The sequence below is a fragment of the Miniopterus schreibersii genome (genome assembly GCF_964146895.1).
Source record: "Miniopterus schreibersii genome assembly, chromosome: 8".
Classification (NCBI taxonomy): domain Eukaryota; kingdom Metazoa; phylum Chordata; class Mammalia; order Chiroptera; family Miniopteridae; genus Miniopterus; species Miniopterus schreibersii.
Window position 1 is genome coordinate 38,564,383 of NC_138109.1, and position 23,281 is coordinate 38,587,663.

The window sequence follows — 23,281 nt, forward strand, 5'->3', positions numbered from 1 at the left end:
GACGTGGAGGCATGGAACAAACTGACATATCTCGGGGGCTGGGGGACCAGAAGAGATAAACCAAAGAACTTATATATTTATATGCATAGCCCATGGATACAGACAATAGTGTGGTAAAGGCTGGGGTGGGGGGGGGGTTAGGGGCTGGGCAGGTAGGGGGGGAAATGGGGGACATCTGTAATACTGTCAACAATAAATATATATATATTTTTTAATTTTTTTTAAAAAGGAAGTAGATTTGGTTTGGATTTTTTTTTTCCTGTCTCATTTGTTATATTTTTGCAAGAAATATTTCCTTTATTTACTTAATGTCAATTTAATTCTAATTCTGAGGCTCCATACTTCTGGACTAAGGCATAATTCAACCTCAGTCATTTTGGTGGCTCATTAACTCTCAGGGTTCCTGTTTCTTCACGAAGTTCCCAGAAATGGGTAGGCCCCTGCAGTGTCATCAGTCCACCCTGGTTATCACCAGGCCCATAGGTAGTCAAGCCTACATGATCTCTTTAAGACCAGAGGCCCTGCTGCTTCTAGGCCCCAATACTTGGGACACAGGACTTCTTTCAAGGTGGATCATTATACCTCGAGCCTGGCCCCTTGCCTGCAGGTTCTTGAAACCTGTGTGTGTTGGGGTGGGTGGGGGGGCAGGGAATAGGGAGGTGCCAGGCAGTGCAGGGCTCCAGTCCTCACTTCTCATAGAATCCACAGATCTGTTTCTAGTCTCCTCTCAGAAGCTCTTTTCTTCTCCCAGTAGCCCTCTAAAACACCCAGAATAATCCATTCAACAACATTTTTTCAGTGTCTGTCAGTTTTATAAAAAAAGAAAAAAACAATGACTTCTGGTTGTTTCAGTTTTCAGCTCCACAAGAATCCCGAGGCAAAAAATTTTGAAGCTTCACAACTTGCTCAGCATGAGGGAGAAAAATTGTGTGAACAAACTCCATTGCATATTTCTAAAATAGCCTCCCCAGAACATATAAATATTTGGGTGTATAGATGTAAATTGTCTAGAGGGATCCTGATGAAGCAGTTGATGGTGATTGTCTCTGGGGAGTGTCACTGGGGGTCTTGTGTGAGAGGCAGTCTCTTTCTGTGTTTACTATGCCCTGTGATATTGCTTGTGTCCTTTACATTGATACATGTTATTTTTATGATGATAGAAAATTTATGGTTAATTTGAAGAGATGCAAATTATTTTTTAAATTCATTAACCATGAAATCCTTTCTTCAATCAGAGCTAACTTCCTTAGATATTGTCCTGATTTTATGGCTCAGAATTGCTGAGTTAAGGAGTTAATCTGCCCAAAATTCCACAATGACAGAGTCAGTATTCGAACCTACAGCCATCTTACACTTAGGAGCATGATTGCTCTTTCTCCTACTCCATGCTCTGTTCAGGGCCAGTTCATTCCACTAAGTTATTTTCTTTAATTGCCCAAGTAATGAGGCCTAACAAACCCACTTCATCAGGCCACACATCTATGCCAAATCCTTGAATACCAATAAATACCTGAAACCGTGTTTCAAAATATACTATAAAGTATAAATAAGAATGACCTATAGTTCACCTCAAGTTCTTACACAGCAGCAATGTACAGGGTTTACAATAAATCACATGGGGGAAGTTTAACTTGAAATATTAGGCAAAGCCAGGCCTAAAGGAATGAAATCATAAACTTAGGAAAAATTAATTATACCTCTCAATGTCATAACTGTGTATTTTGTTTATCTTTGGGTCAAATAAAGATTATTAGCAAATAGCAAATTATGGGTTGCTGCCTATGGTTTGGTGATTTGTTTAAGGAAGCACTTGTGGTTGTTGAAAATTAATAAGAATTTGTTTTTTATAGGATGCTATAGTGATACATGAAGTCTATGAGGAAGGAGCCGCAGCCAGAGATGGAAGACTTTGGGCTGGGGACCAGATATTAGAGGTATATGATTATGACTTTTATTTTGTACCAGTACATATGGTTTCTTTACCAACCTTAATCCACAAAATCAATTTATCTATTTGTTATCTTCTACTCCACTATATCCTCACTTATTTCTCTCCCATTTAAGAAAGCATGTATCTTATTTTTTTTCCTGTGTTTAATGTACACTGAATAAGTGTCATTAGAATCATGACAGATTATCAATCTAAATCTGTCTGTGAAAACATTTTTTAATTCAAGGGTAAAGTACAATGTATGGTTTTATAATCTTAACATCAAATGAGACTGTGTAGTATTACAATTAGATTTTTTTTGTCTCTCCATTATATCTTCCTGAATTCCCTCCTAAAAGCACATGCACATAAACATGCACACCTGACATTTTAAAGACTTTACTGTAGCTTTAGGTATTATTTTCTTATTCCCAATAAATCTTAAAGCCAAATGGAGGTCTGTGCCTTGCCACTTTTGTTTTCTAGTTGATGAAAATATAGAATCCTTTCGCTTTAGGTGGTATATGGTACTTATTAAAAACTGAAATGCTTAACTTGCCTCTTTCAAATGGACTCTCATTTAGCAAAGGCGTTAAAGCCTTTTAAAAAGTGCCAAGGCAGGCAGTGTCTGCAAAGGGGAACGGATGAATGGAAAGTCAATGCCAGGCGTTCTGGTAGGTGGAACTAAAGAGCTTTTTCAATGGTGTGAAACCTTTAGGCAACATTTATTTCTTTCATTGGATGAATTTAATTGAATAGTTAACATTTTATGGCGGGCATGTGCATTTTTGCTTTGCAACTTTAATATAGCACATTATGAATGACATCATAGTATTTTATTTTTCCCTTTGGTGGTTCTAGTCTGCCTCCCAAGATGAAACCAGAGATATAATTAAGGGCAGAAAATATAGGCAAGAAGGAGTTAAAAGAAAGGCCAGGCTGACTACAAATTAAATTCAGGGCAAGTTATAGGATTTCTCTGCACGCCTTTACCGAGCTTTATCATTGGATTAGGACGTATTCCCAGTACATTCATTTAAGGTACAAGAGTATGAGGTTAGAAAAATAAGTGAGGCCTCTTTGGGAATTGGTTTGACTGCGTTAGCATCCAACACCATTTTGTAATAGTCAGGAGTTTGGGGGTGTTTTTTTCTCCCTAGATTTTCTAATTAACAGGCCATATCATAATTGGTTTTATAAGTTGAATAGATTGAATATTCAAAAGAGTACAGATGCATACATTCCTTGATACTTACATGATTGTAATCCCACAAATTATTCTATAATGGTTACTTAAAACTAAATGTGTGCATTATCTTGATTGTGACATTGGTTACACAGGTATAAATTCACATAAATTCACACTTTAAGTTGTACACTTTAAATATGTATAGTTTATTTTATAACAGTTATACCTCAGTAAAAAAATTTTTATCTATTTGTATTGAATAGGCCCTCAGCTGTAGCTGCTCTCTTCTGTAAAGTATATTCACGTACAAATGAACACTCAGGACAGGTTAGCATGGAGAAAGCAAATTTATTATAAATGGAGGGAGAATTTGAAATGTCAAATAAATAATTTCCTGGCATCTAGCCAAGTTATTGTACGCAGTGTGGATGGGTGGTCTATATTTCTCATTATAGACGGCCAGGACAGATTCCTCTCTTACCTGGCCAGGACCTAATCCACAAAAGCATATCATGTGTTAAGAAAGATAGCTCTGTTTGGTCAAGTACCATGTTTCCTTTCTAAACAGCGTTAGACCCCACTGTTGAACCTGCTCTGTTGTGGTTGCTGTGTGCAGATGCACAGCAATGCATAGCAGCTTGGGGCTGCAGGCTGCCTGGAGAGGACAGGCAGCTTTGGTGTGGTATATTCCGAGACCACAAAGCAAGGCAACTCTACATCGGTGCTTTCTCCAAACAGTGGCCTTTCTGTGGCTGAGGGTCCTCTGCCTTGTGCAAGCTGGCCTTCCATGGTGTTCATAGTAGCCCCGTGTTAAACATAGAACAAGCCGGATTTTGCTCACAAAGGTAGAGTCAAAAATTTTTTTTTAGCATGGCAAGATTTATGATTCTATGATTAGCATGAACCGTTTTCTTTCTGGTTCTCGTTTTAGGGTGTTTTTACTTTACCTCTTCCACTTTTCCCTCTGTTCGTGCATGTGGGAGCAGAAAGTGCAGAGCACTGGTTTCCTGGTGGGATAAAATGCTGAGGAATTGCTGCCCTCGTTTGGTTATTGTCTCCTAAAGCAGGGGTTCGCCCACTTCCCCACATGCCCGTTCCACCCATGGGATGCAACCATTCCCGCTGACAGCCAGGGCTTCCGCTGGCCCCTCTCCTCAAACAGGGAGCCCCGCTGTTACCACCTCTACCCCTCTACAAGCAACCTTCTAAATAATGCACCACGTGCTTCCGCAGGCACTTAGGGTGATACACCGCGCACAGCATCCTAGCCACAGAGCAGTATTTCTCTCACGAGTAGTGGGCGTTTAGTGGTGTCTCTCGATAAGCAGGGGAGGAAATGAAAACTGAACGTGGAGCAGATCACTTTTATCTGAGCAGACATCTCATTGCTGCAATTTAGTGTCAGTTGCTTCTGTAGTATTAGAGTTTAATGACAGTGCTTTTAATTAAAAGTCTAATTGTCACGGCCTTTTGAAAGGTATTTTAGAGGCTCAGAGAATTCGCCCCCAATCCATGGAGGTAACTTTTTTTTAACTGAGTAACAGAAGTGGTCTTGTGTGCCATCTATTGGAATACAAGAAAATCATCAGCTCAGCCCACATTTTCTAGAGACATTGCTTTCCCCTTTGCTCCGCGGGTTTACTTCCACGATTAATGAGTTTGTGGGCCTAAAGCAACAGCGAGTGCTGGTGCTGAGAGGAAACAGCCCTGACTGGTTACTTCAATTCCCGGTAAAATGTCAACTTCTAACTTCCGTCGAGCTGAACCACGTGTCGAGCCTTGTGCGAATGCATTACAACGATTATTCCATTTAATCCTCACAACATTGAGCAAAATTCGTATTATTATTATGTCCAATTCATAGATGGCACAATGGAAGCTTAGCTTGGGTCGTTTGCATAAGGTTCCACATAGTAAATTGGAATCAGCACTCAAACTGAAGCCCATCTATATCCAAAACCCATGCTAAATCACTGTTGTTCTGGGTGTAGTTAATCTGAGTCCCAAGTACACCAGAGAAGAAAAAGTAGCTTGAAAATTAGGCTTTTAAACATTTTCTTGGCCAACAGAATCAGCTGTAAGTAAGAACTCAAAATACCTTCTCCAAGAGGGACTCATTCCTCTTTTCTCCCTTCTTTGTCACCATTCTTTATGACAAGAGTACTTAGTCTTTGGGATGTTAGAACTGGAAAAGCCTCAGACCAACCCCTCACTGTACAAATGAAGGAACGGAGGTCCACAGGTAGGTTCAACCTGCCCAGGACACACAGGGATGGGCAGAACACAGGTGGAGCCAACATTGCAAGGGACTCTGCCATTCTGCCATCCACCTGGCCATGCATGGCCTGGGCCCATCCTTCCCTATGTTTTACTCCTATCTCTGACCTTGAGGGAGTGACCATGGCTCCCTTCCTTTGAGTCCTGGGCTACTCTGCTTCTCAGTTCCTCCCTTGCATCAAATTCACTAACCAGCATCAGTCCTTGGCTTTTTCTGTGGCAGAGGGCTCCAGTAACCCATTCTAAGATGCTCACTCTGCAACCTTGGTCAAGTCACTTAACGTCTCCATGCCTCAGTTTCCTCATCTGTAATATGGTCATAATGTTTATTTCAGAAAGTTAGTAGAAGGATTAAAAAGAGTAAATATTCATAAAGGGCTAATACACAAGCACTACTTAAGTATTTGTTAAGTAAAAAGTAAATAAGTTGGCTGTGATCTCCATTTCACAGTCAGGGAAATAGCGGTCCCACGATTCGCCCAAATGCATGACTTGCCAGAAGCAGAGCCATGGCTTACTCAGAGCTGTTTCCGGGACAGCTTGCTGTCTCACACATGGTCCTCTCTGTGCTCACTCAGGTCCACATTCAAATGAGTGGGCTTCAGCAGGCCTTTAACGCCATTGGAAATGCTGGCCCCTCATTTCCTCCAGCCTGTTCTAAAGTAGTTGTGATGTCAATAAAAATATATCATTTTTAAAGTGAGGATGTCAAACTCAGTAAGCAAACTGAGTCTAAAAATGCTGACCAAAACACTAATAGTTATTTCCCTTTTGTCCTCAATTAAATGAGCCAGTTAGTCCCCATTTTCTCCCCCCCGCCCCTCTCTCACATATGTTGATTCTGTAATAAAGTTCACAGCTATGCGAAATTGCATTATCATGTGTATTTACCCACCCTCCATGCTTATTTGGGGTGGGGAATATAAGGGTCACCTCCTTTATATTTGAAGTGGCTACGACTGCTAATGGTCAGTACCTGTGTGCTTTGAGAATGGCTGGAAATTTGTAGAGGTTTTGCACTGGTTGGATCAAGGAGCTCCAGCAGACAGAGCAGGTGAGGGGCTCTGCTGTTAACAGCCCATCTCGGATGCCCGTTGTTCCAGGTTAATGGGGTTGACCTGAGGAGCGCCAGCCACGAAGAAGCCATCACAGCCCTGAGGCAGACCCCCCAGAAGGTGCGGCTGGTGGTGTACAGAGATGAGACGCACTACAGGGACGAGGAGAACTTGGAGTTCTTCCCCGTAGATCTGCAGAAGAAAGCCGGCAGAGGACTGGGCTTGAGCATCGTTGGGAAACGGTAAAAGAAATATAAAAAATGCTGTGCAAGTCAAGATCGTTTGGCCTTTCCCCTTCAAAATTCTAGGGACTAACGCCTATAAACACTGAAAGATAAAGCCTAGTATAAACTAATAATATGATTTCTAAAATTAACATACTTATGAACATTTGAACAACATAGGTCGTATTTTTGAGCAAGGTCTTACCCCCAAAAATGTTATATCAAGAGAAAACTCTAAATCCAGTCAACCCCGACTATTTAGACTTATGCCCATATAGAGTAAGAACAGTCAGCAAGGTTCTTTCAGTTTGGAGTCACTTAGATCTCAGGTTTGCAGGAGTTAATTAAAGCAATGATACCCAAGAAACAGCTAATCCCAAGAGAGAGATTTATGCAATCTTAGGTTAAGAAAATTGCTGAGTAGAAATACTTGAAAGACACATAAATCTTCATGACAATAGTTCTCTGTTAAGAAAGATGTCCCCCAAATAATAGCTTGCACCAAAAATGTAGGTAATTCTGGTGGTTAGACTGTTCTTTTGAAGTCTATGCTGCTTACCCATATGATGAGAATTACAGTAATTGTTCTAGATAATATTAGTAGGTTTCTCTTGCAATGAATTAGAGAGGTAATGTCTTGACACTGCAATTCTGACTCCCATGATTTACTGGCTGTAGATATCTAGGGTGTATTTATTCTAATAGGGTTGTAGAAATTTCAGGTAACACTCCAGTATGGCCTTAAATGGTGTCAGTCATCTTCTTAGGAAGAATACAAATTTATATATATATATATATATATATATATATATATATATATATATATATATATATATAAAATTCATGTGTCCTCATAAACCTCTGATGACTAACCTAGTGCTTTTTTCCAATAGTCCAGCTGTTATAAAAATATTAACTGCTATTTTTGAGAACTGGTTTTGTGCCAGATACTGTGATGTCATCTCATTTTTTGCTTCAGAACTATAAGGCTGTCACTCTGAAAATGCACTGCAAGAATGAAAAAGCTGAGACTCGTATTTCTAAACCAAATCAGTGCACATGTGGGTGCAAAGCAACTGACAGAGCCATGTTGAAGTTTGCTTTCTTATTGTGACACATACATGGACCTGGGAGATCCCATCTAGAGCAATCGTTTTACTTTATTATCTCATAGTAGATTGATGACATAATTGTCACACAATACCAGTATTTCAGATTGAGTTTTTAAAGGAATATTTACATTCCTTAGCACAGAAAGTTCCATTGTAAAGGATCAGATGTGTAAGCTCTCAAAATTCACATTTCTTTGACAAGAAATCCCATGACTAGGAATTTATCCTAAATATATGCTTCTTATAGATATGTTATTCATTGCACTTTATTTGTAATAGCTAAAGAATGGAAATAACCTATGTGTACATCCATTGTTTACTAATAATGAAATTAAGGAACATCCATAGAATAGTATGCAGCCATCAAAACCAATAAGGAAGCTCCAAGTGCCAAAGAACAATTGCCAAGGTGATTCAGTGAAAAAAGCAAAGTTAAAGAAAACAAAACTGGAAGGGGAAAAAGAATGTATGTGCATATATATCCATTCACATACATATGCACTATACACACATGTATTTGCTTGTGTAAACACAGGATGTCTCTTGGAGATACCCAAGAAATGGGTAACAGTTACCTATAAGAGGGGAACTTGGAGACTAGGGAACAGAGGTGAGAGGAAAACTTTTCAAGGTCCACCCTTTTTAACCTCTTGAATTTTGAGACATCTACTTATTTCTTCATCAAATAAATATAATTAAAACCTTGAAGTAATAACATCCAGAAAGGGGAGTGTGAAAAAGAGACTAGAAATAGGTAAGATGCTAATAATTGAACTGACCTCGAAGGAAATAACCTATACATTTTAAGAATACTTAACTCCACTTTTTAAAGTGAATTTCCATTTCATTTCACTAAAATTATCCTCTTGCAGAAATTATGCCCTTAGGCCTATAAAAGTGAATATTACAATAGGCAGCATAAATAGGCATAAGCTATTTAAAGGGTGAGCACTCTGAGGTTTGTCATTTGGGCAGTTAGTGGATATTATTGGATGAGATGGCTTTGTAGGGCCCTTCTTTCGAGTTTTAGGACTAAGTGAATCCAAATAGAATGTCAGTAGTCTCAGATTTACTAAAGGAATATTAAGTTGTGCCAATATCCACTGCTTTATGGTATTCACAGAAACGGAAATGGAGTGTTTATTTCTGACATCGTGAAAGGTGGAGCTGCAGACCTTGACGGGAGATTGATTCAGGGAGATCAGATCTTATCTGTGAACGGGGAGGACGTGAGAAATGCCTCACAGGAGACAGTGGCCACTATCCTCAAGGTGAGTCCCTGGGCTGCTCTCTGCTTAGCTGCACCACTGAAGTCCAGTGGGAGCCCTTCTGACCTAGCGTGGTTATAAAATGGGCCGGATGATATGCTGACTACTTTTTATAGACATCTGGTCCCTAATTATTTTATTTAATTATTTTTAAATATACCTTTATTGATTTTAGAGAGAGAAAGGGAGAGGGAGAGAGAAATAGAAACATCAGTGATGAGAGTCATTGATCGACTGCAGCCCGCAACCCGGGCATGTGCCCTGACCGGGATCGAGCCTTGATCTCCTGGATCCCAGGTCGACGCTCAGCCGCTGAGCCAAGCCCGGCCAGGCCATCCTTAATTATTTTAACCAGCCAGGAATAGCTTTAAAAGAAAGCTGTTATAAAAAAGCAAGCCATTGTATTGACTAGCAGGGTTGGAGAGAACCCTACGTTGGGACTTTTAAGCTGTATTTTCATAGCTCTGAGAATTCCAGGCGCCCACAATTGTGCTCTCAATGCGTTTGATGATGCGGGCTCTCCGGAGTCGCGGAGTTCGCCCTTCTCCCTTGAGGCTTCCGTGAGGGAGCATGTTACCGTGAATTCATCAAATCCGGCTTTCCTCACTTGAAGGAGTGTTAAAGATTATCTAGACCAATTCCTCCATTTCACCAGTGAAATCGGAAAAATAGAACAGCATGCCCAGGATCGCCACGCTCGGCTGGCGTGGTTTTCCTACCACCCACGCCGTCTCTCCCTGAAGTTGTAAAGATGCTAAGGCTCAAAATTCACTTCCACGTGTCTCTGCCACATGGACCCTGCTTCCTTCAGAAGAAACTGGTTAATAAAAATTCTTATAAATTCCCATTCAACTATAACCAGGTGTATTTTATTCTGTTTTACAAATAGCTGTGGAAGCTTTTGCAAAGACAAATGACTTTTGTTTATTTTAAAATCCTGCTTTGGATTTAATACAGTCAACTGTCAGTTATTACTCAAGAGGATTTGTATTTGTAGGTAGATGACTTCTACCTTTGTTTTCTGTCTTCGTTTTCACCACTTTTTCTTAGTTATTTCACTGCTTACAAATACTTTCATTAAACAACAAAAGAGGTTTATTGAAATGAATCTTTTTAACACATTTAAAGAAGTCATGAAGTCATGAGGTGAATACCATCGAGTTGATAAATTTTTGTTATTTTGTGTGGTTTCTTTTTTGTTACTGAATTTCCTTTTTTCCTATTGCCTTCATCGCCCATTTACAATTCTTGGCTGCAGAGATGTGTGGGGCCTCTGCTGTGATGATTTAGAACATAAACGCTGCTGGTTTTCACCTCTGTTCTGTTCTTGTGTTCCCAAGTGTGCACAGGGGCTTGTGCAGCTAGAGATTGGAAGACTCCGAGCTGGTTCCTGGGCCTCCTCGAGGAAGACATCACAGAACAGTCAGGTTGTTGATGGCTTCCCGTCAGACTGACTCACTCCCCTGTCCCATTTGAGACGAAGTTCCCCGTTTCATAAGTGGGGAAATACTGTGTGATACACAGCATTACAGTAATGTGTAATATACAGCATATTCACAGTACCAAGTTCAGTGTCTTTTAATGTGTTCGAAATAAAAATGAAAGGTGGGATGAAAATTCATTAATCCCTAGATTTTTCTCCCCATTATTGCCTGCAAATGTTTTCTTAGGACCCCTTTTCTCCCCACTATTAGTTCTATATTGCCTATGCGTGCATGTACACAGCTGTGTTTATTTAAAAAGAAAAAAAAGCAGCAACATCTGGTGGCAATTTGACCCTCATTAGCACAACATTGTTCTATTCATTCAATTAAATATTGCTATAAAGTTAGCTTGTGACTAGCCACTCACACATGCTGAGGGCAATTAATGGTGTATTCCTAGGAGAGCGAAATGTGAGGGTTTCTCCTGTGGGAAAGGAGGCCTTAATGGGTGACATTTTGTGGGTTAGCAAACATCTTATGTTTATTTGCAAGGCTGATGTAAGTGCCACTTTTTTAAAGACAAAGTCTATTTCACTATTTTTTTCATTGTAATGGCTGAAAAAAATCAAGATGGTAAACTATATTTTTAGTCCCATTTGGTATATAATAAAACTATAAAAACATACATCTTACCCTCAAGTCGCCTTTGTGGGTTATAGATGGGCCTTTGTTTTGAGGTTAAAAGCATGACTTTTGGTCCCCTCCCTGGTCAACTTTCTTCAAGAGACTCTTGGACGTTGTGGTTAGCACACAGGTGCTTCCGGAATGCTATTAGCTGTCTCCTCTGCCTACTGGTGTTAGAAAATGGGTGAAGAAAAATGCTATTGTTCAGATAATATCACAAACTACCTGGCTTGTCTAACAGAATCCTCAAAACAGTCAAACCCAATAGCATCATGTGAAGTTTAGAACTTCCTCTTTTTTCTTCATTTCTGGCTTTGGTAATGGGGAGCAAATAGCATGTGTACTATAAGACACAGTGCTGCAGTGGGATTCCAGGAGTGAATGCTTGGTGGTGATTCTGGCCAGGCTTGTACCACCAGTGAGGACTGAAGATGCAAAAGTAGTTGTGTCAGCTCTTCCATAATGGACGATTCCTTTGTTGAGTGATTTCATTAAAGCCTCATTGTACACAGGAGGTTAGAATGCAGAATGAATGATACTGCAGATGAAATGTATCTTTCTGGAGCATACATGAGAGCTACACAGAAGAGATTCCATTGGGTCTCACTCCAAAAGGAGTTTCTTAGGTTGAAAAGAGGGAGAAGGCATCCCAGACAGAGGGAGTAGCATATGCAAAGGTACAAAGGAGTACAAGGAATTCTGGTGTTTTAAGAAAAGTTTGGACTGACAGGTGAAGTGGTGGGTAGAACTGGGTGTCTGTCCTTGAGGAATGTATATGAGTGTCAGTGATTGATAAAGTTCACTCTCAGGTTAAATATAGAGCAAATAAATTTAGAAGCTCTATCATTACATGTCAACAAAACCATCATTACCATTTATCTGGTATGTAAATGCAAGCTGTCATAGTTTGGAAACCTCGGACAAAGTATCAGATACTTCTGCCTTGCAGAGTTTTACTTCAAAGGGTAGAAATTTAATTTAATCTTAAGAAACAGTAAATATATTTTATCCTTACTTTGTCCTTAAAATTATGGCTGAGATGACGTGACAGTTTGCACTGCTATGTGGCTCATTGGAAGAAGGCTTGTAGCTGAAGCCTCCTCCATCATGAGTTCAAGACCAGCCCATGACCCAGATGGAGAAAAAGAAGATCCTGTTTCCAAACATTTTCATCTGTAGACCCAGGACCCACTAAAGGCACAGATTTCTTTCTGGGCAATTATATGCTACTCTGCAGAAGAAAATGTGTAATGAAAAAGAGAATTCTTTTCCTCAGATAACTGAGGGAACACTGCCAGGCAAAGTCCATATTTATAAAGGCCTTGGCAAACACATTGTTCTGAGATTTTTTAGACAAAAGTTATATGTTGTACTTACACAACTCTGAGTAGTTATCTATTGTAACACCATTGATTTAAATCAGATCCTTCCAGGAAAATATAAAAAATATTCCTTTATATATTGTGAAGTATACTAATGCCTATAATTTACTTTGAAATGAACTTTTTAAAAAAAGACAAATTGAGCGATGAATAGATGAATGGATATGTGAAAAGAACAGTATAGCAACATTAATTGTGGAATATAGGTGTGTGTACAGATGTTTACTTTGAACTTTTATTTATATTTGAATTTTTTTATATTTAAAGAATGTTAAAATATTAAACAACTTGCATAACAGAATAAGGCAGTAGTAGTTTAAATTATAATTCATTGGGTGATAATTGTGATCTTAGGTTTAGTTTAAAATTTTGAGGCAATTGAGCATAACCTTGATAATTTGGAAGAAAAAATTCTTTACTTGATATTGGTGACATTGTGTTCTATATTGAAAAGGTCCTTCACTGTGTATATGATTTTCATTGAATAGTCCCTGGCCGTGCATGACTATACATTGTAGACCTCAGTATTTAGATGGATAAAAGGGCAATGATGGAGGTATAGCAGATTGCGCTGAATTATTCCTGACTCTAGGAAAATCTTTGAGAGAAACAAATTTAACATATTACTAAAACAACATATTCCCAGGACATTTGCTGCTTTCTCCTACAATTGAGAGTGCCTTTTGGTCAAATTCCTGTTAATCAAGGTTTTATTATGCTTGTTTTAGCAAAATAGATTGTGTAGTTTGGGTAATAAGGGAATCAATGTTGACTCTAGCCCCAAATAACACATAGTGCCATTAACTGATCATATATAAATACTGCGTAACAGCTTAGGGAAATGTTTTTTATTTCATGTTAAAGAAAAGCCTAAATTATACTTTCTTCCTCGATGATTGAAACCATATATGAAAGCACATGTAGTGGAGAAAATGTTAGATGGGATTGTGTTAGGGTGGTAAGAGAGTGAGTATGGGTAATTCTTGTTTTCTTTTTTAGCCTTTTAAGAATTTTCGATTACGTGGTTATGGTTACTTCAGTAACTGAAACACTAATAAGTTCGCATTTTTAAGACCAAGTCCATGTTGCAGCAGAGCTGACCTCTGGGTTTCCTTTCCAGGGGAGTCAGCACAGCACATTGGGCAGCTTTCATCCTTCCCTTGCTCCTGTCATCACCAGCCTGCAAAACCTGGTCGGCACAAAGAGAGCTTCGGATCCTTTGCCCAGAAATTCAGGTATTCCGCGGGCACACCTCCAGCAAAGACATCCTGTTACGCAATTTTTAAAAGTATTTTTATATACAAAAGGATTTATTAAAAAACCAGTGAGAAACTACTACATCATGACAGTGGGCTTTTAACACAAGATTTGCTCCACAATACTGGGAAAAATATTAGTATTTTTTAAAAATAGTCTTTTCACCTTTAACTAAAATATTGTTAAAGCTTTGTCCTAGGCCATATAAGCCCCAAGCTTTCAGAAAGGCCTGTTCTAAAGGAAGTAAATCCATAGAGATTCATTTCTGGACTGTGCCTTTAACTTTACACCAATCACATGAAAGCTAGGAAAGCAGAAACCTAGTGTTTCCTAAAGTAAAATCATTTATAAAGAGAAAATCTTTAAAAATTACTGGTCACTCACAGAAGGTTGGCGTGCATACCCCAATGGGACGGGACAAGGCAAGGGTCTTTTTAAGTCTTTCCTTGGTTAGATGGTTATCTTTGATTAAATCAGAAAAGTGTACAGTAAAACACAGATGGCTCCCCTTCCAAGGCATTTAATCACCATATTTCAGGCAGCTACTGCTGCAGTCCATCAGCTTTTGCCAGAACAAATGATTATGGTCACATCTTTCTCAGACAGGGAGGACTTCTTTAAAATAGAAGACAGCCCCCGATCAATGGCTGCCAGTTTGGATTTGAGGAAAGGTATAATGCCTGCTTGCTCCAGTATCCTCTCTTGAAAGGCCTAGAAAATGATACCGTTTTCAGGAGATAATATCATATCCTACATATATTATCTCTTAATGTTAAAAGTTTGTTGTGTTGCTTCTTTATTGATAGGCACAGATACGGGACCAAGGACTGTTGAGATAATCAGGGTAAGTCAGTTATTTTGCTATTTTTCTGGTTTGTGTTGGATTTGCATAAAATGTACGTTTTCCCCTTAATACAATTGGTTGGGTTATTAGTGTGCGCCTTTAAGTTACTGAGTAAATATGTGGTCTGTGTAACATAAACAGACTTAGAAAAATATGGTAAAGCACATTGATGACTACCGTGAATTATTTGGTATAGCCCATCTACTACATTTTGTGCATGTACTTAAAATTTTGCAAAACAAAAAATGGTATCATGTTAGACATACAAGAGCATCCTCCCAACATGCCAAGGTTGTAGGTTCAATCTCCAGTCAGGTCACATACAAGAATCAACCGGTAAATGCATAAATAGGTGAAAAAACAAGTCCATGTTTTTCTCTCTCTCTCTGTCCCTCCCTCCCTCCCAAATCAATCATTTTTTTATTTGGTCACATTTTCCTCTTCTTTCGCATGTCATGTAATTTAGGATTTTATCCTGGCCCCCATGGATATTACACTGTGTGGACAGGATGCAGTCAGCCCCGTTAGGCTGAGACTGCAAGTTCCATCGCCCCTCTGTGAGTGGCAGTTCAGTTCTCTGGTTTGCGTCTGTGTCACATACGTGTAGCTTAGAATCGAGCCTGCGAACTCTGTGGTTCGCTCAGAGTTGGAGGACCCCTTCTCTGGCTCCCCTTACTCCAGTTTTCTTCCTTGGTTCGCCTGCCACCGTGGGCTCCTGTTCCTGGTTCCCCTGACCAGAAACACGGGAGTTTCTCCGAAGGTTAGCCGTGTGCACCACTTCCACTGCTCCTTGCCTGTGTCTCGCCCTCAGGACAGCGCTGCCAGGAAAACAACAGACATTCTTCTCTGCTGTCATTTCTCCAAGTTTTGTCTTTCCACCACATTTAACGTTTCTTTACCTTTCAGAAGCCTCAGGTGGTTATTTTTTGTTATTTTAACACGTTTTTTCATTTTAATCAGCAGGAGAGAGATGCTGTAGTGTTCGTATGCCACCATGCTGAATCTGGAACTTGTCACTTGTCACTTGTCCCTTTAGTGATTTTTAAAATACTAACTCTATGATAGAAATATGGGGGAAACCTGGACTAAAGCCAGGACCTCTTCCCAGGGTCCAAGTGAACCATGTTGCATGACCTAATAATCTTAGGCCACATTTCCCGTCACATTTAACTTCTCTCTCCAAACTCCGTTGTCATTATAGTGAGTGTCCTCTAACATCCTTTGTTTTAACGCCGTCATGAGTTCTTTTAGAGCCAAGTATGTTTGTTCACACCCCCAAGAGCATGATATGTGTGGCAGTTTAATTATAAACACCATATGAGAACATACTTGCCAAGTCTGCATCAAAATTGGCCACTAAACTGAGCAGTAGCATAGGGTTTTGTTTTTTCACTCCTACTATTGCCTTTTTTAATTAAATTTTTTTATTTATTGATTTTAGAGAGGAAGGGAGCGAGATAGAGAAACATCAATTTGTTCTTCCACTAATTTATGCATTTGTTAGTTGATTCTTGTATGTGCCCTGGCCGGGTATGGAACCTGAACCTTGGCATATCTGGACAATACTCTAGCCAACTGAACTACCAAGCCAGGGCCCTACCGTTGCCTTTTATTGAGCCTTTTCTATAGGCCAGGACTGCACTATATCATCTCATTTAATCCTCAAAGCAACACTGTGCAGTAGGTAGTATTCTTCCCATTTTATGCCTAGAGATGGAAGCTCTAGTCGCTTAAGGAACTTCCTGACAACTCCCCAGCTAATTTAGTGCTAGAGCTGAAACAGGGGTCTGACTCCAATGGCCCTGCACTTAACTCCTGTGTTACCCCAACCTCCTACATCACGGAGTGTTACGTTCAGCAGCTATCGGGACAATCAGGCCATGGATCTTCATTAAATGTGTTTTATGTTTTGCTTCTTTTTTAGGAGCTCAGTGATGCCCTTGGAATCAGTATTGCTGGAGGAAAAGGAAGTCCCTTAGGAGATATCCCAATATTTATTGCCATGATTCAGGCCAGTGGTGTGGCTGCGCGCACACAGAAGCTTAAGGTAAACAAAAGGGGACCGGTGAAGTGCTCACAGCATGTGGTGGACGGGAGAGGAAGTTGCAGCCACGGGCACTTTGTTTAAAGTTGGAATTCCAACAGCCTTAGAGACCCATGCTGAGGGCAGAATGCACTGGAAAAAGTTTATACCTGAAATTCATTGGGTCCCTGAGAATATAAAAATATTATTGTTTGTATCAAAGCTTCTCAATGAAAGGAGAAATTGCAGCTCATTTACAAAGCCTCCCATACTGGTTTTTTTTTAAGCACCTAATTCCATCCAAAGTTGATTTTTACCTGAGAGTGATTTGACTTTAGGTTCTTCCTTCAACCAAAAGAATCAGCATTCTTATCATTTTTTCCCATTGCCTCTTAGTTTTAACTTAGGTAGAAAAATAAAGCAGAAAATATATGGCTTCCTCATTAGAGCTTTATTGAACAGTTAATTTGTACACCCCACTATTACTGGCGAATGGATGTATGAAATACCACCATTACCAAAATCCAAAAGCAGCCTGCCGTGCCTTACAATAATCAAATCTGACCCCCTTCTTGTTTCTCTGATTGGTCTGTATTTGGGGAAAGCCATAAAAATTCCTCGTGCTTCTGGAACATGCACACACAGGAGACACAGAATCTTCACAATAGCTGCAAATGGGAAATATGACTTCCAAAGAATTTTAAGCATTCTTCTCAAATTTAATTTTCCTTAATGATAGTGATTTTCTACCACTTTTGTACTTCCAGGTTGGAGATCGGATTGTCAGCATTAATGGGCAACCTTTGGATGGGCTGTCTCACGCGGATGTGGTTAATCTGCTGAAGAACGCCTACGGGCGCATTATCCTGCAGGTACTGCCGGCAGTGGGCCGCGCAGCTGCACAAGGCAGATAAGTGGCTTGCAAAAAAGATTGAGCGTCACTGGCAGTAGGCATCACCGCCCAGCGGGGTGCTCGCTGATGTGAATTATGAAGGTTGAAAGCAAGAAATTATTATTTTTATTCAGAAATTCTTTAATGCCACCCATACAGGCAGTGAGCATGATTATATGAAAGCATAACAAGGGGAGAGAAATTACTCTTTGCTTCACGTGATAAATCAACAAGGCTTTTAGCTTCCAGTGTTCTTTTGTAAATCAGAGTTTGCAAGGAATAGGAAATGATTTCTTTTCTTCTGCCCAAAAACTGTTACTGAACTGCCCAAGTGCTGTTTCTTCCACTAACATCAAAAGAAGGGAGAAATACAATGCTCTTTTTCCTGTACCTTAAGTGATTGCCAACACTGTTAAATTCTCACTGCAGAGTAGTCATCAACTAAGGCAGACAATTATTTATCAGCTGTGGTCCTCAAGGGTATTGTCCAGAGGTGCAGGGAAATATACCAGGAAATAAAAATGAGGTGTGCTGTTAATTACCTCCTCTTATATTCCCAGCACTTCACATGTGTCTGAGATGGATATCATGCGGTGAGCGAGAGGCAGCACACTGGCAGTGAGTTTCATGAAAGAATTTCCCCAAAATGTATGATTATAATCAGGATAATTCTGCAGAAGTAGTATTAAATGGTTTATAGGTAAAAAGAATAAAACCCACCATTTTGTACCTTCTAGAGAAGGCTAGCCCAGCCCCTCTGATCATTCTAGCCCTAAAATAAGAAGTTCAAATTGAAAAACCATTGCTTTCAGGGAGAACCAATTTGTGACGCTTAACTCTCATGTCTCAATGGTCTAAGTCCAAAGTGCCAAAACAGACATTGAAAAAAGTATGTGGCTTTCAGCATGCATGAAGGGAATCATAAAAATACCATCAGTAGTTTTGAGGGAGTTGATGTGATCAACACCCTGTTTACTCAATGAGTTGGGCTCCCGAGTTCCTGTTGAGCACAAACAGAAACACTATGTGGACTGGCCGTAGAGTCGGCTTCCCCCCCCCTCTTGTCCACACTTTCAGTAGAGACTACCCTGGTTACCTCACCTTCCTCCCTCTGCCCTGATCAGCGCCTCCAAATCCTTCCCTTTCGTTTGCTGTGCTTGCTCTCCCTTCGAGTTAGGCTGACCCCTAGAGGCCCTGCAGGTGCAGCTCTCCACCCTCGGAGCCATGGACCGTTAGCTGTACTGAATGTGAAGGGGAAGTTATTCCAGATGATAAGTATGTCAAGACAAAAAAGTGTTTCCCTTCACAAAATCTGGCAGCTCTGCTATTTTCATACACTGATATCATTTGCTCAGCTGCCCCTTCACAAAGAAATGAGAAGACACAATGTAAAAGCGCAATATTACCTATAAAAAGTACCTCACGTGAAAATGAACTCATGCTCTCCCGTGCGGAACTAACACTTCATTCAGCCAAATTGCCGCTGTGAACATACTTTCGAAGGGGTTCCTTCTTTTTCCTAGTTTTGTATTTTAAGAGGAAAATGACATTTGCTTTCAAAATGTTCTCTTGCATTAATCACATTAGTTGGTGTTGCTTTTTTAACATGTGTGATGAAAAGCTTAAGAGAATCCTTTGGGATTCTGTATGATTTTGACAGTCATAACGTACACAGCTATGGGTATGGAGCATATGTGCTGCTGAAGGCTTTAGACACAAAGCCCGGGAAACTCTCAGGCCCCGCATCAGACACCTTTCAGTTGCATAGTGTACTTGCTTTAATTAAAACAATGTACAAGGAGTAGGACAAGCAAGCCAGTGATCACAGCCAGTTTGTCACTAGGTAATTATTTATACCATCAGATGACAGAATAGTAGGGAAGGTCAGATAATTGTGTCTGACGATGTGAAAAAGACTGTTGTCAGTGTATGTGTGGTGCAGTCGGCAGCTACTAATTGCCCAGGGAAGATTAGGGTCTGGGTCAACAGACTGCAGTGGGGAGAAGGGGAGAGGGTGGAAGAGGTAGGGGGGATCCATGGGGAAGAAGGGGAACATCTGTCATACTTTCAACAATAAAGGTAAATTTTTAAAAAAGAGCGGAAGAGACAGCCACTTCTGGAAGCTTCTCCCGCAGTTTAAGTTGCTATCTCTAGGTGTAATAAGGAGGTAGAGATCCCTCACCTTCCAGTCCAGTGGTCTCTCATAACCAGTTACAGATTGGTCAGTGGAGACTGATTTCGCCGTTAGGGGTCATTTGAAATGTTTCCAGTTATATTTGCTTCTATAGTTTGACAGTTTGGCAGTTCAGTTCTTTTGTCTGTAGAAATACTATAAAAATCATTTTTGGATAAAATCAGGTAACTCAGGCTCTCTACTAAAAAAAAAAAAAAAATTTTTTTAAACTTTTTTATTTAAAACACAGGATAAAAAGAACATATAAGGGATTTTTATCACTACAGGAACCTGTGAGGCTTGTTCTGGACCCCATAAGAGACTCTGCAAGCATTTTATTTTATTTATTTTATTTTATTTTTTTAAATATATCTTTATTGATTTCAGAGAGAGGAAAGGAGAGGGAGAGAGAGAGAGAGAAACATCAATGAGGAGAGAGTCATTGATCAAGCCCGCAACCGGGCATGTGCCCTGACCGGGAATCGAACCCCAATCGCCTGGATCCCAGGTATATGCTTAACCGCTGAGCCACGCCTGGCTGGGCTCTGCAAACATTTTAGAGCATAGGAAAATGTGTGGATTGAGGGAGCGTTAACTAACTCAGGAAATTTAGGAGGAGTGTGTCAGGAGAGAAGAGAACGTTGTAGTTTGGGACATCCAGAGGGAGAGATGTCCAGCAGGCACAGGAAATGTGCTGCTGATGGTGGGGGGACTTCAGTGCTGGAAACGGGGGGTAAATTAAGCCATCCCCCTGTCAACATCCACACTGCCTGCTGCATTAAACTTCATAGATATTGGTCCAGTGAATGGAAAGAGTGGAGACAAAGACAGGGGACAAAGGCTTGGAGCCAGCAGCAAGTAGGGAGGGCAGAGCAGAGGCTGAAATCAGGGACATTAACTAACGGTCCAGCCACAAAGTTTGGAAGGCCCTTTAAGGGCATCCATCAGATCACAAACAAACCAACCAACCCTGCTATGAGAGGGCCTAGCTGCTGACCCAATGCGAAAAGAACATCGAAGTCCCAAGACAGCTGTGTGGCAGGCATAGAGAACAGCTTGTCCCAGGTGTTGCAGGGGAAGAAAGGGGGTTCAGAAGGGGGCCTCTGAGTTAAAGAGTAAAAAAGAGGAACAGACAGATTACCTCATGTTTGACTGATTTGGAAGACTGAGATCCGTTGGGAAGTTTGGGGCTGAATTAGTGATAAGTATATTAAAAATTAAACAAAATGAGATGATTATTAACCTTGGGGCAAATAAACATGTATCCAAAAAAACAAAACAAAAAGGAAATATAATCATAGTTTAGTAATTGGCTCAGTATAAATAACATTTATGTAAATATTCCAAGTCATAATAATAAAAATCAATACAACCAAACATCATAATGCATGAAATATTATAAGCATGGGATTTGGGGTGTGTTGGTGGAAAGGAAAATATAGGAGAGGTAAATTTTTAACTCCTACAATAGGACATGATCAGATAATATTTAAAACCAAAAAATCAAGAAATAGAAGTAAAAGTGTGTTTTTTAGTAATATGGGAGCAAATACTAGAAGAAACAGCTAAAATGTTGAAAATAATTACTTTTAGGGAGTGAGAGTCAGTAATTAGGGAGGAGAAAAGGGAACTCCTCATTAAGTCTTTTTTATTTTAATCATTTTTATTTTAAATTACACATGAATAAATTTGATTTTTTAAGTTGAAATAAAAAAGACCTTGTTGGAGCCCGGCCGGGCGTGGCTCAGCAGTTGAGCGTAGGCCTAGGATCCGGGAGGTCGCGGTTCGATTCCCGGTCAGGGCACATGCCCGGGTTACGGGCTCGATCCCCAGTAGGAAGCGTGCAGGAGGCAGCCGATCAATGACTCTCTTATCATTGATGTTTCTCTCTCTCTCTCTCTCTCCCGCCCTCTCCCTTCCTCTCTCTGAAATCAATAAAGATATATTTAAAAAAAAAAAAAAAAAAGACGTTGGAAATTGTCAGAATTATAGAGATATAAGTATATTTAAAGAAACAACTATAACTTAAAAATAATATAAAAAGTGGAAGATTAGCAAGCTAAATTTTCATCTCTTGGAACAGAGAGTCAATTGGCATCATCAAAATGATAAATTTCAAAATTGGCTTATCAGCATAATATTAGGTTATATACCTCTAGGATTAAAAAGAGAAAAGTTCAGTGTGTCTCTAGGGAGTGAGAGTGCTGAGTTTCTTATCATGTATGTACTATTTAATTTTTTATCATGAACACACAAAAAGAAATAACCTGGAAAAATAAAATAGAAAGGGACCAGGAGTCAAAAATACAGTCCCTAGACACTAAGGGAGAAAAGAATTTCAAGAATAGCACACTTACCAACGAGGCAGAAGTAAATAAAACTGCAGAAAAGTCACCACGACTGGCAGATAAATCCCTGGCAATCCTTAGTATAATTCTTTCTTTTAGAGTTGGTGGCAAGTCAATAGAGAGCCAGGGAGTAGTTGGGAGCAAAGGAGATAGAAGAAAAGGTAGGGGTAATGTTACCTCTGGGGGAAGAATTTGCAGGGGAGTGTGAGTTGGATGGCTTCTTTTAGGGCGTTCATTTTCTAAGAGAGTAAAGAAAAGATTTTGGTATTCAAGAGAAGTGCTTCTGGAACTTTAGCCTGCCCCAGAATCACCTTGATGGCTTGGTAAACATGACTGCCAGGCCCGGCCCCCAGAGGCTCTGATTCCATAGGCGTGGGTGGGATCTAAGAATCTGCATTTATAATAGGCCCCCAGGTACTGCCGATGCTGCTCTTCTAAAGACCAGCCTGAGACCCCCTGGAGCAGTGCGTTATTTAGGGATGAGTGAAGATTTACACATACTTTTCTGTGCCTGGAACACCCATCTCACTGCACTCTCATCCCTTTTTCAATCTTGTGAGATCCTTTGTTTAGAAACTTCAACCAAGAACAGGGAGTGTCTGGGGGTCGGTTCTCCCACAGACCACGAATTTATCCAGAGCAGGGATAGTGTCTCTGCCTCCAGCCCAGAGCAGATGCCTAGTACATGGTTGCATTGAGTAGGTTGCTGAGCCATGCCGATCAAGGACATGAACTTAGAATGTATCAGCACAGTTACCATTTGGTTCCAGAAAAATTCCAGTAGAGGATTAAATGAGATGTGATGCTTAATAAAAACAGATTATAAATGGTAAGCATTAATTAAGTGGTATTTTATTACTTGCATTATAATAACATAGGCTTGAAGTCAGTGGATGCTAAATTTCCTTTTAAAATCCTAGAAGCGGAGTGGTTTTCCAGGTGGCAGTTGAGGTGTGGGCCACTAGGTGGCGATTTGCCCCTTACTTGACCTCAAACATTTGACGTTTCAGACCAGTATATTTTTAAAACAGACACATTAAAATCAGTATTTTCTGATGTCACCAGAATCAGTGTGACTAGGTTCTAAATAAAAACTTTAAGCAGATCTGCTTTCTACTTTTTTAAGTTACATCAAATGCCAGGCATGGGACAAGGCAAGCTCTTCTTTTTTCTTTTTAATTTTTTTATTTATGGATTGG

The 23,281-nt window shown here is 40.0% G+C and overlaps 1 protein-coding gene across 4 annotated transcripts in view; it reads left to right on the plus strand.

Moving 5' to 3' along the window:
• Window positions 1-23,281, plus strand: part of PATJ (PATJ crumbs cell polarity complex component) — a 246,892-nt gene that overhangs the window by 207,093 nt on the left and 16,518 nt on the right. For 2 of the 4 annotated variants that reach the window (XM_081145252.1, XM_081145254.1), the window contains exons 35-42: window positions 1,851-1,934; window positions 6,500-6,693; window positions 8,911-9,058; window positions 10,396-10,482; window positions 13,666-13,780; window positions 14,609-14,646; window positions 16,571-16,693; window positions 17,437-17,541. In XM_081145252.1, the coding sequence (XP_081001378.1) occupies window positions 1,851-1,934; window positions 6,500-6,693; window positions 8,911-9,058; window positions 10,396-10,482; window positions 13,666-13,780; window positions 14,609-14,646; window positions 16,571-16,693; window positions 17,437-17,541 (894 nt within the window). The remainder of the gene's footprint in view (window positions 1-1,850; window positions 1,935-6,499; window positions 6,694-8,910; window positions 9,059-10,395; window positions 10,483-13,665; window positions 13,781-14,608; window positions 14,647-16,570; window positions 16,694-17,436; window positions 17,542-23,281) is intronic. The other 2 variants (XM_081145253.1, XM_081145255.1) reach the window with 1 other exon arrangement.